Source organism: Eubalaena glacialis, chromosome 17 (assembly GCF_028564815.1).
Source record: "Eubalaena glacialis isolate mEubGla1 chromosome 17, mEubGla1.1.hap2.+ XY, whole genome shotgun sequence".
Classification (NCBI taxonomy): domain Eukaryota; kingdom Metazoa; phylum Chordata; class Mammalia; order Artiodactyla; family Balaenidae; genus Eubalaena; species Eubalaena glacialis.
Window position 1 is genome coordinate 55877372 of NC_083732.1, and position 16873 is coordinate 55894244.

General features: G+C 30.7%; 1 protein-coding gene across 38 annotated transcripts in view; it reads left to right on the forward strand.

The window, feature by feature from the left end:
- Positions 1–16873, forward strand: part of RIMS2 (regulating synaptic membrane exocytosis 2) — a 596440-nt gene that overhangs the window by 362117 nt on the left and 217450 nt on the right. For all 38 annotated transcript variants that reach the window (XM_061171493.1, XM_061171504.1, XM_061171500.1 and 35 more), the window contains 2 exons: positions 13929–13997; positions 16224–16380. In XM_061171493.1, coding sequence (XP_061027476.1) covers positions 13929–13997; positions 16224–16380 — 226 coding nt within the window. The remainder of the gene's footprint in view (positions 1–13928; positions 13998–16223; positions 16381–16873) is intronic.

Consider the following 16873-nt stretch of genomic DNA (forward strand, 5'->3'; position numbering starts at 1 on the left):
ATTCATCCGATGATGGACACCTAGGTTGCTTCCATGTCCTGGCTATTGTAAACAGAGCTGCAATGAATATTTTGGTACATGACTCTTTCTGAATTATGGTTTTCTCAGGGTATATGCCCAGTAGTGGGATTGCTGGGTCATATGGTAGTTCTATTTTTAGTTTTTTAAGGAACCTCCATACTGTTCTCCATAGTGGCTGTATCAATTTACATTCCCACCAACAGTGCAAGAGTGTTCCCTTTTCTCCACACCCTCTCCAGCATTTATTGTTTCTAGATTTTTTGATGATGGCCATTCTGACCGGTGTGAGATGATACCTCATTGTAGTTTTGATTTGCATTTCTCTAATGATTAATGATGTTGAGCATTCTTTCATGTGTCTGTTGGCAATCTGTATCTCTTCTTTGGAGAAATGTCTATTTAGGTCTTCTGCCCATTTTTGGATTGGGTTGTTTGTTTTTTTGTTATTGAGCTGCATGAGCTGCTTGTAAATCTTGGAGATTAATCCTTTGTCCGTTGCTTCATTTGCAAATATTTTCTCCCATTCTGAGGGTTGTCTTTTGGTCTTGTTTATGGTTTCCTTTGCTGTGCAAAAGCTTTTAAGTTTCATTAGGTCCCATTTGTTTATTTGTGTTTTTATTTCCATTTCTCTAGGACCTGGGTCAAAAAGGATCTTGCTGTGACTTATGTCATACAGTGTTCTGCCTATGTTTTCCTCTAAGAGTTTGATAGTGTCTGGCCTTACACTTAGGTCTTTAATCCATTTTGAGTTTATTTTTGTGTATGGTGTTAGGGAGTGTTCTAATTTCATACTTTTACATGTACCTGTCCAATTTTCCCAGCACCACTTATTGAAGAGGCTGTCTTTTCTCCACTGTATATGCTTGCCTCCTTTATCAAAGATAAGGTGACCATATGTGCGTGGGCTTATCTCTGGGCTTTCTATCCTGTTCCATTGATCTATATTTCTGTTTTTGTGCCAGTGACCACAGATTTTTCATTGGAAACAGTGCAAGTACTTAAAGAAAAAAATATCAATCTAGAATTTGTACCCATTCATATTTGTTTCAAAAATGAAGGCAAAATAAAGAGTTTTCAAGCATACAACTACTAAAAGATCTCTTCACTAGAAGACTTGCACTATAACAAATGTTAAAGGAAGTCCTTCAAGCAGAAGAATAAGGATACCAGACAGAGATATATAATAGTAATGTATATAAAGGAATGAGGAACACCAGAAATGGTAACTTCATGGGTAAATATATAAGATATTTTCTTGTTGTTTAAATACCTTTAAATATAATTGACCATTGAAACAATAGCAACACAGTATAGGGTTTGCAATATATGTTAAAGTGAAATATGTGACAACAGCAGCACAAAGGTTAGGTGAGGAAAAATAGAAGTGTATGACTGTAGTGTTTTTATAGTATACTATATGAATAGTAGTATATGAATTGAAAGGAGATTGTAATAAGTATGTATATCGTAAGCCCTAAAACCACAAAACAAAGGGTTATAGCTAATAAGCCAACAGAAGAGAGAAAATGGGACCAGAAAAATAGCCATTTCATCCAAAAGAATACAGAAAAAGAGGGAAAATGGAACAAAGAACAGATGGGACAAATAGAAAATAAATAGCAAGTTGATAGATGTAAACCAATGAAGTCAATGATCACATTAAATGTAAATAGTAAAAATGCCCCAATTAAAAGGCATTTTGGGTTTTTTTAAAAGGCAAAAACCAGCTATATGCTGCCTGCAAGAAACCCATTTTAAATACAAAAACACAAAGAGGTTTAATGAAAAGTATGGAAAAGATAACACATTAATATCAATGAAAAGAAATATGGATTACCCTATATTAATATTAGACAAATTAGATTTTAGAGCAAAGAATATTACCAGGGATAAATGTCATTTTATAATAATAAAAGGGTAAATTAATCAAGAGAACATACCAATCCTCAACATTTAAACATGTAATAATGCAGCTTCAAATTACACAGAGAAAATTTATAGAGATTGTTAGATTGTATTAATTTTTAAAAAACAAAACAAAAAAGGAATTAACTATGGTTTTTGAAGAGCTCAACAAAATTGACGAAGAAAAAAGAGACAAATTACTGAAATGCATTGGAAATCACTACCAATTTAACAGAAATTAAAGGGATTCCTATGGGAATTCTTTGGAAAATCACATAGGAATATAATGAACACCTTTATGCTATGAAATTAAACAACATAGATGAAATGGGCAAATTTCTAGAGAGTCATAAATTACAGAAACTGATCCAAAAAATCTGAATAAACCTGTAACACGTAAAAAAGCTGAATCAGTAATGAAGATTTTCCCACAAAGAAAAGCCTAGGCCCGGTGGCTTCACCAATGATGAATTTGATGAATTCTATGGTACATGTAAAAGGAAATAACAATACTTCTCAAATTCTTTGAGAAAAAAAGAGAAGGAAATATTTTCCAATTAATTTCCTAAGGCCAATATTATCCTGATACCAAAGTCAGACAAACATATATCACAGGAAAACTATAGATCAATATCCATGAATATAAATATGAAATCCTCAACAAAATATTAGTAAATCAAATCCAGCAATATGTTATATACTATAACTGAGAAGGATTTATCCCAGTAATGTAAAGTTGGTTTACTAACTAAAAATCAATTCAACATATTAATAGAAAAAAGGACAAAAACCATGTGATCATTCACATGAGATGAAAAAGCTATGACAAAATCCAACATCCATTCACAAAGAAAACTATCAGTAAAGTTGGAATAGGAGGGAACGTCCTCAACCTGATAAAGAGAACGTACAAAAACCTACAGCTGGCACCATTTTTAATTGTAAAAGACTGAATGCTTTCCCTTTAATTGGGAACTAGGTAAGGATGTTTGCTCTTACCACTTCTAGTCAACAGTGCACTGGAGACTCTAGTTAAAGTAGTCAGGCAAGAAAAAATAAATAAAAGGCATTCAAAATGGAATGGAAGAAGTGAAACTGTTTTTATTCACAGATGACATGATTCTATACGTAGAAAATTGTAAAGAATCCATAGAAAACTACCAAAGCTAATAAACAGTGTCAGCAAGTTTCCAAGATAATTGAACAATGTGTGAAATCAGTTGTATTTTATATACTAGCCACTAACATTTTGAAAAGGAAATTTAAAATATTGATATTTTCATTCATAACGGAATAAAAAAAATTTAAATACTTGTGAATAAATTTCAAAAATAAGTGCAAACTTGCATACTAAAGAAATCACAAAAATTGCTGGAAACGATTAATGGACAATTTACATAAATTGAGAGGTATTTCACATTCATGGATTGGAAGACTCAATATTATTAAGATGGTGATTTTTCCCCAAATTGGTTTATAGAGTCAATATAATCCATATCAAAATCTAAGCAGGACTTTTTGCTGAAATTAATAAGCTGATCTTAAGATTTATATGGACATGCCTAGGATCCTGAGCAGCCAAAACAAAAACAAAAGCAAATTTGGAAGTCCTACATTTCCTGATTTCAAAACTTATAAAGCTACAGTAATTACAATATTGTGGTGCTGGCATAATGATAAACGTACCAATAGATGAAATCTAATTCAGAATTTAAAAATAAGACCTTATATTTATGGTCAACTGATTTTCAACAGAGGTGCCAAGGCAATCCAGTGGAAAAAGAATTATCTTTTTAACTAATAGTGCAAGAACAATCAAATATCCACATGTTAAAAGATTATTTTAGAAACTATCTCACACCATCCATAAAAGTTAACTTAAAAATGAATCATAGACCTGACTGTAAGCTAAGACTATAAAACTCTTAGAAAAAAACATAAGAGAGAATCTGTATTACCTTGGGTTAGGCAAAGGTTTCTTTAATACAACACCAAAGGCAAAATTAATAGAAGACTGAAGAAATAAATTGGACTTCATAAAAAATTAAAATGTTTGGCTTCAAGACGCCATTAAGAAGGTAAAAAGATGAGCCACTGACTGGGAGAAAATACTTGCAAATCATATATTTGACAAATACTTGCACCCACAATATATAAAGAAACCTTAAAATTCAATAATAAGAAGACAAATAATGCAATCAAAATGTGGGAAAAAAATTTCAATTGTGATTTAATGGAAGAGGATGTACGGATGACAAATAAGCACATGAAAAGATGCCTCAAATTATTATTTGTTAGTGAAATGCAAATTATAACCACATTAAGATTATCAATTCATATCCACTGCAATCAGTATGATACAAAAGACGAATAATAACAAATTCTGGCAAGGATATTGAGAGGTTAGAACCATAATATGTTTACTGCTAGAAATGTGAAATGGTATAGTTCTTTGGAAAACAGTTTGGTGGTTTGTTAAAAAATTACCATAAATTTACCATATGACCCAGCAATTCACTGGCAGGCAGGTGAAATGAAAGTGAATATCCACTCAGACTTGTACATGAATGTACAGCATTATTCATAATGGTCAAAAAGTGGAATGTGGTATCCATACAGTGGATTACTATAAATAACAGGGAACAAAGTGCTAATACAGACAACAATGTGGTTGAACAAAAAAAGTTATGCTAAATAAAATGCCAGGTACAAAAGGTCAAGTGATTTAAAAAATGAACTTCTATCCACGTTTCACACCATTAAAAAGTTAACTCAAAATCAATGTAAACCTTAAAATTATAAAACTCTTAGGAGAAAACTTTGTCACCTTAGGTTAGGCAGAGATTTCTTAGGGTACCAAAATTGTGTTCCATTAAGTAACAAACTGATAAATTGGCCTTCCTCAAAATAAAATTATCTTTTTTTTTTCTTTAAAGGACACTGTTAAGATAATGAATAGCCACGCCACAGGCTGGGAGACATATTTGCAAACCATATATCTGATAAAGAACTTATATTTAAAATATATAGAGAACTGTCAAAACTCATCAGTAAGAAAAACAACCAATAAAAAGTGGACATAAAATATGAAAGACAATTAAAGAAGATATAGGGATGGAAAATAAATATATGAGAAGATGTTCAACATTAGTCTTCAGAGAAATGCAAATGAGATACTATTACACTTACCTGAATAGCTAAAATGGAAAAGGCTGTCTATGCTATATATTGGGGACAATGGGAAGTGACTAAAACTCTCATACATTGCTTGTGGAAATGTAAAATGTTACAGCCTCTTTGGAAAATACTTCGGCAGTGTCTAAAAAGTTAAACATACACCTACTATATAACGCAACCATTCTACTCCTAGGTATTTACAAAAGTGAAAGCATATATCCAAACAACAACTTGTACATGAATGTTTATTGTAGTTTGATTTGTAATAGCCAAACAACCCAAAAGCCCCTCAACTGGGGAATGGACAAACAATCTGTGGTATAGACATAAAATGGAATATTACTCACCAATAAAAAAGAAGGAACTGTTGATATATACTACAGCATGGATGAATCTCAGAACAATTGTACTGAGTGAAAGAAGACAGACAAAAGGAATACAGACTGTATGATTCTATTTATATACAGCTCTAATAAATGCAAATTAATGTATGAAATAGAAAACTAACAAAAGAAAAAATAACTAAATAGATAAAATTCTGAAAACTCTGACATTATCAGGAACAGATTTGGCACAAAAAAATAATAGCATAAAGGAAGAGATAATTTCAGATAAAGTTGATATTATAATAAGTTCAATTAGGCTATTGGAACTCTGTCTACAAGTATACAAAAATAACTTCAAAAACATGGACATATTATGGACAAATTCCTAGAAAAATAGTATTTATGAAAACTGACTCAATAAGAACTAAAAACTTTAAACATTCCTTTAACCACAAATATTATTAATATGTTGAAAGTTGTAAAACTTTTGAAAATAAAAAACCCACTAGAACCAGTCATTTTTTACGGGTGATTTATACTAACTTTTAACAGGTTATCTTAATCTAATAAGACTCTGGAATGTAATATAAATAAAGTAAAAATATTTCTAAGCTCATTTACAAAGTTAGCATAACTTTTATACCAAAATTCTACAAAGCCATTCCAAGAAAGGAAATTTATAAGTCCATTTCACTCCTAAATATAGATGACCAAAAAGGTATTGAAAATAAGAAATCAATTCCAAAATTTTATAAAAATCTATTCATGTGGTTAAGCATGTTTACAGATTAAGGGAGAAAAGCTATGGTCATTTTCAATAATGAATAAAAAACATTTTGTAGAATTCAACATAAATTCATATATATCTTTTAGCAAATTATTAGTTAGAAAAGAACTTCTTCAATTTGATAGAATATCTATTAAATATCTATAGGAAATTTCATCTTAAATTGCCAATGATAGAATTATTTTTTTTTAAACCCACACAAGAAAATGATTGTAATGGAGATCTTAGTACATGAGACAAAAGAATTTAGAAACATTAAGGATTCAAAGGAAGAAGAAAGATATTTGCAGTTGACATGATTGTTTAACTCAAACTTTGAAAAGAATCTATAGACAAATTATGATTTATCAGGAAAGCTGTATATAAGATTAATATATAAAAGTCAATTGCATTTCTATACCCTAGTATCAAATAGAATAAATAAATTTTAAAAGATGTAATTTATAATAGTAACAGAGAATATCAAATATCTAGGAATAAATCTAGCAAAAGTTGTATAAAACTACCATAGGAAAAAATTTTAAACTTTTATTAAGAAATATTAAAGAACACTTAAATAAATGGATATATGCCATAACCATCGATAAGAAGACTCAACATTATTGTCAATTTCCCCTGTTTGACCTAATGATTCAATTCAGTTCCAATCTTATCAGATATCTTTATGGAAACTGATGGCCAGATTTCAAGTGTACAGAGAACTAAAGGGCCAAAAAATAGTTAGAAAGCTTCTTGTGAGGGCAGGGAGGAGCTAATTGTTTGATCAGATATCAGCATTTAATGTACTTGACATGGTGTGCAACTGGTATGAGAATAAATCAATCAGTAGAATAAGTAGAGAGCCCAGAAGCAGAATCTCTTATATAAGACTGTCTTATATGTCAGACCAAGAGGGGGGAAATAGGCAATTTAATTAAAGAGTTGAAAAAAAATTATTATCCATAAAGAAAAGAAAATAGGTTAAATTAAATCTCCTGTCTTGCAATATGTACAAAAAAATTAACTCTAGCTGGATTAAGAACTTAAATACTGTATAAGTTAAGCTTCAGTCAGGAAGCTAAAGCACTATTACAGATATGGAATAAGAGATTTATTATAAAGATTAAATTTTACAAAATTATAGGATAAGCTGGGACTTCTTTGTAAGAAGGTTCTTAAGAGTATAATTGAAGAATCTGAGTAAAGTCACTTGCCAGAGACCACAAAGGGGAGCTAGTGAAAAGTATGGAAGGCTGTTCATCCACTAGGGGGTCCTAAAGTTACTGCAAGTCATAGGTCAGGTTGGAAAGGAAAAACGCATGAAAACCAGGAAAATCAAGGAAAACCAGAACCCACGAGGGCAAACTAGAACTGGTGTCTGTCTCTAACCCTGATTTTGTGGGTGACCAGCAGAAGCAGCCGGTGTCCTTTGTGTGCAACTGCAGATGTGCGTGGCACAGGCCTGGAGGAAGCTGTAGGAGGAGAACCAGCAGGAGCCAGACAAGCATCTAAAATCCTAGACTTGGTTATGTCACATCTATTATAAAAGTCAGAAAGAATTGAAAAGAGAAGTTAAAAAACCACAATCATAGTAACGTCTCCCAGAAATTTGAACTACACAGTTAACCAACTTGAATTAATAGAACATATTCCCAACAGAGAACATAAATGCTTTTCACCTACAAATGAAACATGTAAAATTTTGCTACTGATTTTTAATTAAGTAATACATTCATAGGGTATAAATTCAAAAGTGTATATAGTGAAAAAAAACTATCACCCCTATTTTTTAAATATCTAGTTCTCCTTCCCTGAATGAACCACTGTTACCAGTGTCTATATTTTTGTAGAGATATTCTATGCATACACAAACAAATATGTATAGATAATTCTTTTTTTCTAACATATTCTGTGCCCTCTGTTTTTTATTTTTAATCTCTATTCTTTTAGTAGTTACTATTGAAATTATAACATGCACCCTTAACAAAGTAATATTAACATCGCTACCTTTTTTCCCAAACCATATAAAAAAGTTAAAATCTGATTCACAACCTCACCCCTACCATTTAACATATTACTGCCAGAATTTTACCTCTACTTCCAAATTAGTAATTATTATAATTACTGTCATTTTGTTCATTCAGAGTTTGTTTATATTTATCTGTATTTTTACAGCTCTCTTTGCTCTCCTTTGTTTTCATCCCTTTCTTTTGGGATAAATTTCTCTATTTTGAGATACACGTTTTTTAGAGTTTCTTTCAAAGAACTGGAAACAGGCTTTGATTTTCTGAGTATATTTTTATTTCTTCATTCTTGGTGGAACACTTAGCTATGTATAAAATTCTAGAATGACTTTTATTTTCTCTTAGCACCCTGAGAATGTTAATCTAACAACTTCTGGTTTCCAACTTTGCAGAAAAATCTCTCCGTTTATTTAAATTTTCTTTCATTTTCAGCAGTTGTTATGAGTTGAATTGTGTTTCCAAAAAATATATGTTAAAGTCCTAACCAGTACCTCCAGATGTGACTTTATGTGGAAATAGAGTCTTTACGGAGGTAATCAAGTTTTCATGTCTGTGGTCGTAAGGGCAAACCCTAATCAAATATGGCTGCTGACCCTATTAAAAAGGGGAAATTTGGACGTAGAGATAGACATTCACAGAAGGAAGACAGTCTGAAGACATTCAGGGAGAAGACGATTATGTGACTGCAGTGATGCACCTACAAGTGAAAGAATGCCAAAGATTGTGGGCAAACACCAGAAGCCAGAAGAGACAAGGAAGGATTCTTCCCTAGAGACATCAGAATGAGCATGGCACTGCTGACACCCTGATTTTGGACTTCTACCCTCCAGAACTGTGAGACAATAAATTTCTGTTGTTTTAAGCTACATAGTGTTTGGTACTTTGTTATAGAAGCCATAGGAAACTAACACAGTGGTGTTTTGTGGTTTGAGGCATACATGTTTTGCACTTTTTTTGTTAAATGTATTCCTAAACATTTCATGTGTTTGAATATTCTTGTAAATGATAGTGGTTTTGAAAACATTTTTCTAATTGTTCATTGTTCATTTTTGTATGTTGACTATTTATCTTGGAGTTTTGCTAAATTCACTGGTTAGTCTTAAGTTTTTTATAGTTTCCTTAAGATTTTTAATTTACGTGATCATGTTACATCTTGCTTTCTAATCTATATACCTTCCATTTATTTCCCTTGCTGTATTTTACTGTCATGCAAGTACAGTATTGAATAGAAGGGGTTGTAGTGGACATCACTGGCTTATTCTTTCTCTTAGGGGGAATACATTCTATATTTAATAATTGTTATGTTAGCTGTAGGTTTTTTGTAGATGCCCTTTATCAGTTTGAGGAAGTTTCCTTCTCAGTAGTTTGCTGATACATTTTATCATGAATGGGGGTTAAACTTTTTCACATGATTTTTTACATCTATTAAAATAATTTTAAACCTGCATGTATAAATGAAATAACTTCAATAAGCATTAAATTAGAACTAGAGAGAAAAATCAACAAATGTACCACCATTAAAGAAGAGTCTGATATAATTCTCTCTCAATCATTTATTGGTCAAGCAAACAAAAATTTAGGGAAGATAGAAGAGAATCAAACCACAGAATTAACAAATTTAATCTCATGGTCAAAGAACTCTGAACCTAACATTTGATGAATTCATATTCATCTGTTATGTCCATGAAACACTTGTAAGAATTATTAATATACTATTCAATAATTCATTTTTTGACAAATTTCAAAGAATTGATATGCTGTAGGCTATTTTCTTCAACTAGAGTGTTACTATGTAAATTTTTTTAAAAAGATATAAATTATACCCATACATTTGATAAATTTAAAAAATAGACTTGTACTCTAAAGAACATTTTTTTCAAGATCTATTATCTCTGCAACTGTCATGGATTATTCAGTTAATAGTGTCTTAAATTTAATGAAGTATGGTAAATATCTTATAGACCCAAGAAGAAGATACCTAGAACTGAACTTTAAAGAATATACTACATACAAATATTTGTGTAATGCAAAGAAGTACTTGGGGGAGAATGCTTGTGTTAACAAAGCATTCGAAGGTTGAAAATTACGATGTACTCATTCAGTTTTTTAGGAAAAGAATAATGAAATAAATTAAAAATAGAAGGAAAGAAATCCTAACAATAAGAGCAAAACCTAAATAAAACAAGAAACAAATTTCTAGTTAGGATTATGGAGCCCAAAATTTAATCCTTTAAGTGAATTACAAAATAAACCTGTAGTGAAATTTATTGACAATAAAAAGAAGGTACGGTTAGTATTCAAATGGATGTATAATTGATATATCAGAAAATAGATTATAAAATAAAATTTAAACATTGTAACAAGTGAACAAATTCCTATAAAATATATAATTTACTAAACCTTGAATTAATAAGTCATTCTACATCTACCAAAAAGTGGAATTAGCAATTTAAAATATACCCACAAAGGAAACACCAGACCATGGTAATTTTATAGATTAATTCTCTCAAAATTTCAAAGAACAGATTTTTCTTTTAATCTACACAAATTCTCCCAGAGAATAAAAAAGGACTAATTCTCAATATTTAGTTGGGCTAGTGTAACCTTGATTCTAAACCAAAAGGTTAATACAGGAAGGAAACAGGCCAGAATGAATTGTAAATAAAAATTGAAAATCCTTTATGAAATATCACTGAACTTATAAGAGACTTTCCTCAATCTGATAGAATGTAAATTCAGCAGATATCACTTTAAATGGATAAATATTAGAAAAATTCTATTTAAAATCAGAATTTAGAAAGAAATGTAAAATTTCTTTCCAATATTATGCTTACTAGCATAGAAAGACAAGAAAAAGAAAGAAAAAAGGCATTAGGACTGGGAAGAAAATTGTCTCCATAGAAAAATTCCAATTAAACCATAATAAATTTATTAGAAGTAAAGAAAAAAGAGACTTTAATAAGATGGTTGATTAACATTATTTTACAATAAAATTGCATTTCTGTTTATGAGCAATTAGGTTAGAAAACATAATTTTAACAATATTTCTAAGAGCAATAGAAACGATAAGATACAAAGGATAAATCCAACAAATGTGGAAAATTTGAGTGACCAAAGTTAAAAATTTCATAGAGAGATCTTAAAGAAAACTTAAATGAAGAGAGTGCCATGTTCATGGCTAGTAAAACAATGCTGTAAAATACGCCATTTCTCCCTGAATTGATGTATTGATTCAATGCATTTCAAATCAAAATCCCTATAGGATGTTTTTGTGCAGTTTGATAACCTGAATCTAAAATTTAAATGGAAGTGCAAAGGAGAAATAACAAAGATATGAATAATTAGGTAAAGGATTTGCTTTGCAATATATAACATTGTAATAACAAAGACAGTGAGTTACTGGTTTATAGATAGACAGCCTGTACAAGGAAAAAGAAGTAGAGTACCAAACAAATCCTAGCAGATAGAATACATTTATTTATAACAGAAGTGACATTGCAGATCATTGTGGAAAGATAGAATGATTAAATAAACAATGCTGAGATACGTGTTATCCATATAGAAAGTGAAGTTGCATCCATATCTCATGCCATACAGAAACTTAGTTCAAGATGGATAGGATATAAATGCACAAAGCAAAATTTTTAAACTTTCAGAAGGAAATAAGGGTATCTCTGTGCTTGTATACAAGCTCAGGAAATTTCTTAAAGAAATTTTAAAATTTCTTCTCTTTAAAAGAGAAGATTGATCCATTCAGTGACATTAAACTTAAGTACTTGATTTCATCAGAATGTGACAAGATCCACATAGAACATAACTGCAATATATTTAACCTCTATAGGATTAATATCAAAATAGGTCAAGACTTCCATCAGGAAAGTAATCAAGATTCTGAAAGGAAGTAGCATTTACAAACCACATATATACCTCACCTCCCACTCTCACCCGCACCCTCACACACAAGATGGCTCGCTCACAAAGGCTGATAAAATGAACTTCATCTTTTGCTGGTGTCATTCTTATTTTACGTTGAAGGCAGATCTGATCCTTGACCAATACAAAAAGCACGTAATCTTTATGCTCTGTACTGTACCTGGCACATTAAACTAATCATTGCTTTGTCCTTGATCATTTACAAGGTGAACTCTTGTTACAAGCTGAGCAATTCTTCTGAAGTCTCTCTTCAATAGCCTCATCTGTGTTATCCCTCCTTTCTCCCAAGTTCATTTAGAATGTATGTCCTAATTCTATAAATCCTTTTGTGAGCATTCTGTTGGGATGTTGTCAGATAACTGTAGTTTCCATATTAACGGGTGCTATAAGAGCCTCAGATTCAATTGGGTCCAAAACTTTATGACATATGGCTTTGGAAGGAAAACAGTAGTGAGTACACTCAGTGGGACGACATGACCAAAAAAGATAGGTATCTTCTACCTAAACATTAAAAGGAGAAAAACAAGAACTGCAGTTCCCGGCAAAAAAGAAAGACTCTCCCTCTCCCAAGAGGGCAGGGATTACAACAAACAAAATATAGAGAGAGTATTTCTAAGGAGAGGTTGCAAATGTTGGAGGGCATTCCTGGAACGTTTTAATTATTGCTATTTTACGCAACATGAGCTTTCAGTGTTTTATAAACCTTACAGGAAAGTATTTATTTTCTGATAACAGAGTTTAGTCTATGTAATGAGTAATGTATTATGTAAGTAGACGGACAAAACAAGTTCTCTTTTGAAATAGCAACACTGTCTTCATTTATCATTAAATATTTTCTGATACCAAAGAAGGGAAAAATGCTTTAATAAAAGATTCTCTTATGTAAGGTGTACCTATTCCTGAGACACATGTAGGAGAAAAGATAGATTAAAAAACAAATTATAACATGTTTATTTATATATGTGATATATGTCATCATTAAGTGTGAAGACAGTCTGCTTTAGCCATCAAAGCTCTACTTAATTCAATTTAATGTTATTTTTGCCATAGCATGATTAACGTTTTAAAGTTTTGTTATAGATTTGTGTTGTAAGGAAAACACACACAGGGCTCTTGAATTATAGTAATTATTATTGTTCTGTCTTATGTTGTTTCTTAGAAAACATAACAGTTCACAATGTGTAAGTCAGTTTGTGGATGATTTATTTCTCGTATTTTTCTCAGAGCAACAGAAAACAACTAAAGTAATAGTAAGGGAAGGACATTTAAGATGTCTTAAATTATGCTTCCTCTCCATGAGTGTGAAAAATAAAGATTAAAGAATTGGGTATATTTAATTCATTAGTCATGCATATTAGAAAAAGACACATGAATGTCTTTGAATATAACATTGTTTGTATTTTGAAGTTTACTAGATTTAAATGCCTTTGTCTAAAAGCATCTAAAACTGACCTGATTGAGCTAATTTTGACTCGGCTTTTTGTCCAATAGATTTTATCAATCAGCATCAAATCACTAACATGTATTATTTAATATTTAATATTATTTCAAGCTTTAATCCTTTTAGGAACTTTATCTTATACATTTCAAAAATAATATCCTCACATAATGAAATATATGTAAAAACAGGTGTTTGTGAGGTCATAATGACTTTTCTTCTCTCTTTTTTATTCTCAAGTATTCCATTCAAAATCCTTTCATTGTTTTTCAGGTTGGTGAGGGGTTTTTTCCTTAAATGATCAGCAATTTTAATTATTGCTATTGTTTGCTTCATAGGGTCAAAGAGAATAAGTGATAGTGAAGTCTCTGACTATGACTGCGATGATGGAATTGGTGTAGTATCAGGTAAGGATTTCAGAATTATCTTATAGTAATAATAAGGAAGTGTGACTCATCATTATTTACCAGTAAATATGTAAATAGATAGATAAATATAATGAGGTACAAAGGACTTGCCTCTTTATGCCCCCTACCCCCAAACAGCCTATGGCAGTTTAAACTGAATAATTCTAGTTGCTGGAATACCTGTACCAGTTCTTAGATTGAATATTCTGTTGAAAGATGTCTCATAAGCAATACTTACCAATTTTCTATTTTTAAACTACTAAGTAATAAGGATTTCACTATAAATTTGAGAAGTTATATAACTGAAACTTCTTTATACTTCACTAACAGTGTGAAAAAAATCTTTTTAATATCACTAACATACCCAAGTATGTCAAATATTTGAATCCACTTTTTTGAAATTTTTTTCATTGTTGTTATGTGGATTAGTATCAGGTACAGCTACATTTTGAAATTATGGTATTGTAGTTTAAAATATTGACTCATTTATGGTTAGAAATTTATCTGATGATTTGATATTTTAGGTAAGTAGCTATTTTTTAATAAATTCTGGCAAAATTTTTATATAGATTGTACTCAAAATATTATAAAAATGTTTGATTCTCTTCTTCTTGAAGGTTAATTAGCTTAGCAAATTTCATAAGCATAACCAATTTTATCATGAACAAAATATGTTTTATTGTATGTAAGACGTGCTGCAGTTGCATCAGTGACTGATAGTTTTTGTTGGACAGTTTTTGATAGAATATGAGTCAGTTTGCATGCTACCAGTGTACTACTTTTAAAAAACCCAATGACTATCTTTTAGCCTTTATTTTTTGCACTAAGGGTTAACAATATATTAATTCACTAAGACTGCAAAAATATTTTTCGTGTTTTATGGTTTGTGAATTAAACCTTAATAAAGTCATATTTCTCATGATCTCTTGCTTGGAGATCGTTAGCAGTTTTTTCCTGCTTGTGTTCTAGTCCGTTAATTGACTTTTCAACTTCTTCTCTTTATTAAATATCTAGCCACATCAGATTTTTTTCACCCAAAATATTTTCCTTCAGGTCATTAAAGCTCTTTATCTTGATGCCATTTTTGGCATATCTCAATTCTTTTATTTTCTATTTCCAGGATGACAAAAAAATGATCATGTTATTATTTTTCCATTCTATTAAAGGAACTGTATCTTTGGATAAAAAACTTTTCAGGAATCATTCATTATTTTGGTTAATACTCTCTAGAAAAATTTTTGTTGTTACAGAATAGTATTTCGCAAACCTACACAATTCAAAGTGTTTACCCTGGGTTCATTACTTTTTACTACCATGAAACATCATCGTTTCTTGTCTCAATGTTGTTATTAATTTTTTTACTATATAGTGAATCATTTAATAATCCATTGAGGAAAAAAGACTGCTGTAATATCCTATATGTTGCTATTTTGAAATCCAGTGTAATTTTTGAGACATGGTTTTTTCATCATATACCATATTTTAATAATGCATTTGAAAGATAACATTTCAAAAACTACAATACCATAGTCCTGATTTTGATGTTTATAAAAAGGATATGGAGATAACTTCAAATACTTGGAATCTGTCAATTTACATATTTACTTCAAATGGTATTCAGAGTGCTTTCTAATATGTTTATTTCTTAAAGAAATAACTATAGACTATAGAAATTAGAAACTTTTTGTCAAGTTAATCATTTATTTATTTATTTATTTAAAAAATAGATCTTTATTGGAGTATAATTGATTCACAATACTGTGTTAGTTTCTGTTGTACAACAAAGTGAATCAGCCATATGCATACATATATCCCCATATCCCCTCCCACTTTTTTTTTTAACATCTTTATTGGAGCCTCCCTCCTTTATAATTGTTGAGAACTATTTGAAGCTCTTCTAGGTCAATGAAGAGATGAAAATGTTTTTAGAATAAACTTGAATCTTTTACTGAACATTATTAACTGTGTAAAAAAGTTTTACTCTACCTAGCATAGGGCCTTGGACATAGTAGCTCTCTAAATATTTGAATATTTGTCTTTCCTTTTCAATTTAAGTGTTTATAAAATATTATTTTATCTTAGTATTATGCTTTATTCATTATGCTTTACATTTAGTATATTGAGAGCTTTTCAACTTCACTAACATTTTATGTTTTTTCAGTGAAATACAAAATACAAAAGATCTTAGTGTATAGATAACTATAATCTTAATATTTCCACCTTTAGATTATCGACACAATGGTCGAGATCTTCAAAGCTCAACATTGTCAGTGCCAGAACAAGTAATGTCATCAAACTATTGCTCACCATCAGGGTCTCCTCACCGAGTAGATGTTATAGGAAGGACTAGATCTTGGTCACCCAGTGTCCCTCCTCCACAGAGGTAAGACAGCATAACATTTTATTTGTAAGATGATATTATAAGCCTATTTATCATAAAATATTATTGGAAATTTTCAAAGATAATAAATTCTTGTAGAAAAAAGTTACTTAGGGAAAAACATACCTGCTATCAATAGCCTATATGATGAGAGTAAGATGAAATATGGGCTACTTTGTAACTTAAGATGACCTGTATATAATTTCATAGTTACAGTTATAAAGAAGATCCAACTTCCAGTCTCATATGTATATTGAACAGATCTAGTTAGACCCAACTAATTATACTCATGAATGATATAGATATTGATAATTTAAGAAATTGGGAAAAAAAAACATTTGATGGAGCTATACAATTAAGAACAATCATGAGAAGACTAAAAAGGAATGCACGGGCAGTGGGAAGAATTGCTTGGAAAATCTGCAACTCCAGGTCTTATGCTTAGTGGAAAACTCTGATCAATCCAGTTAGGTACAGAAAGGCTTAATGGAGTAAG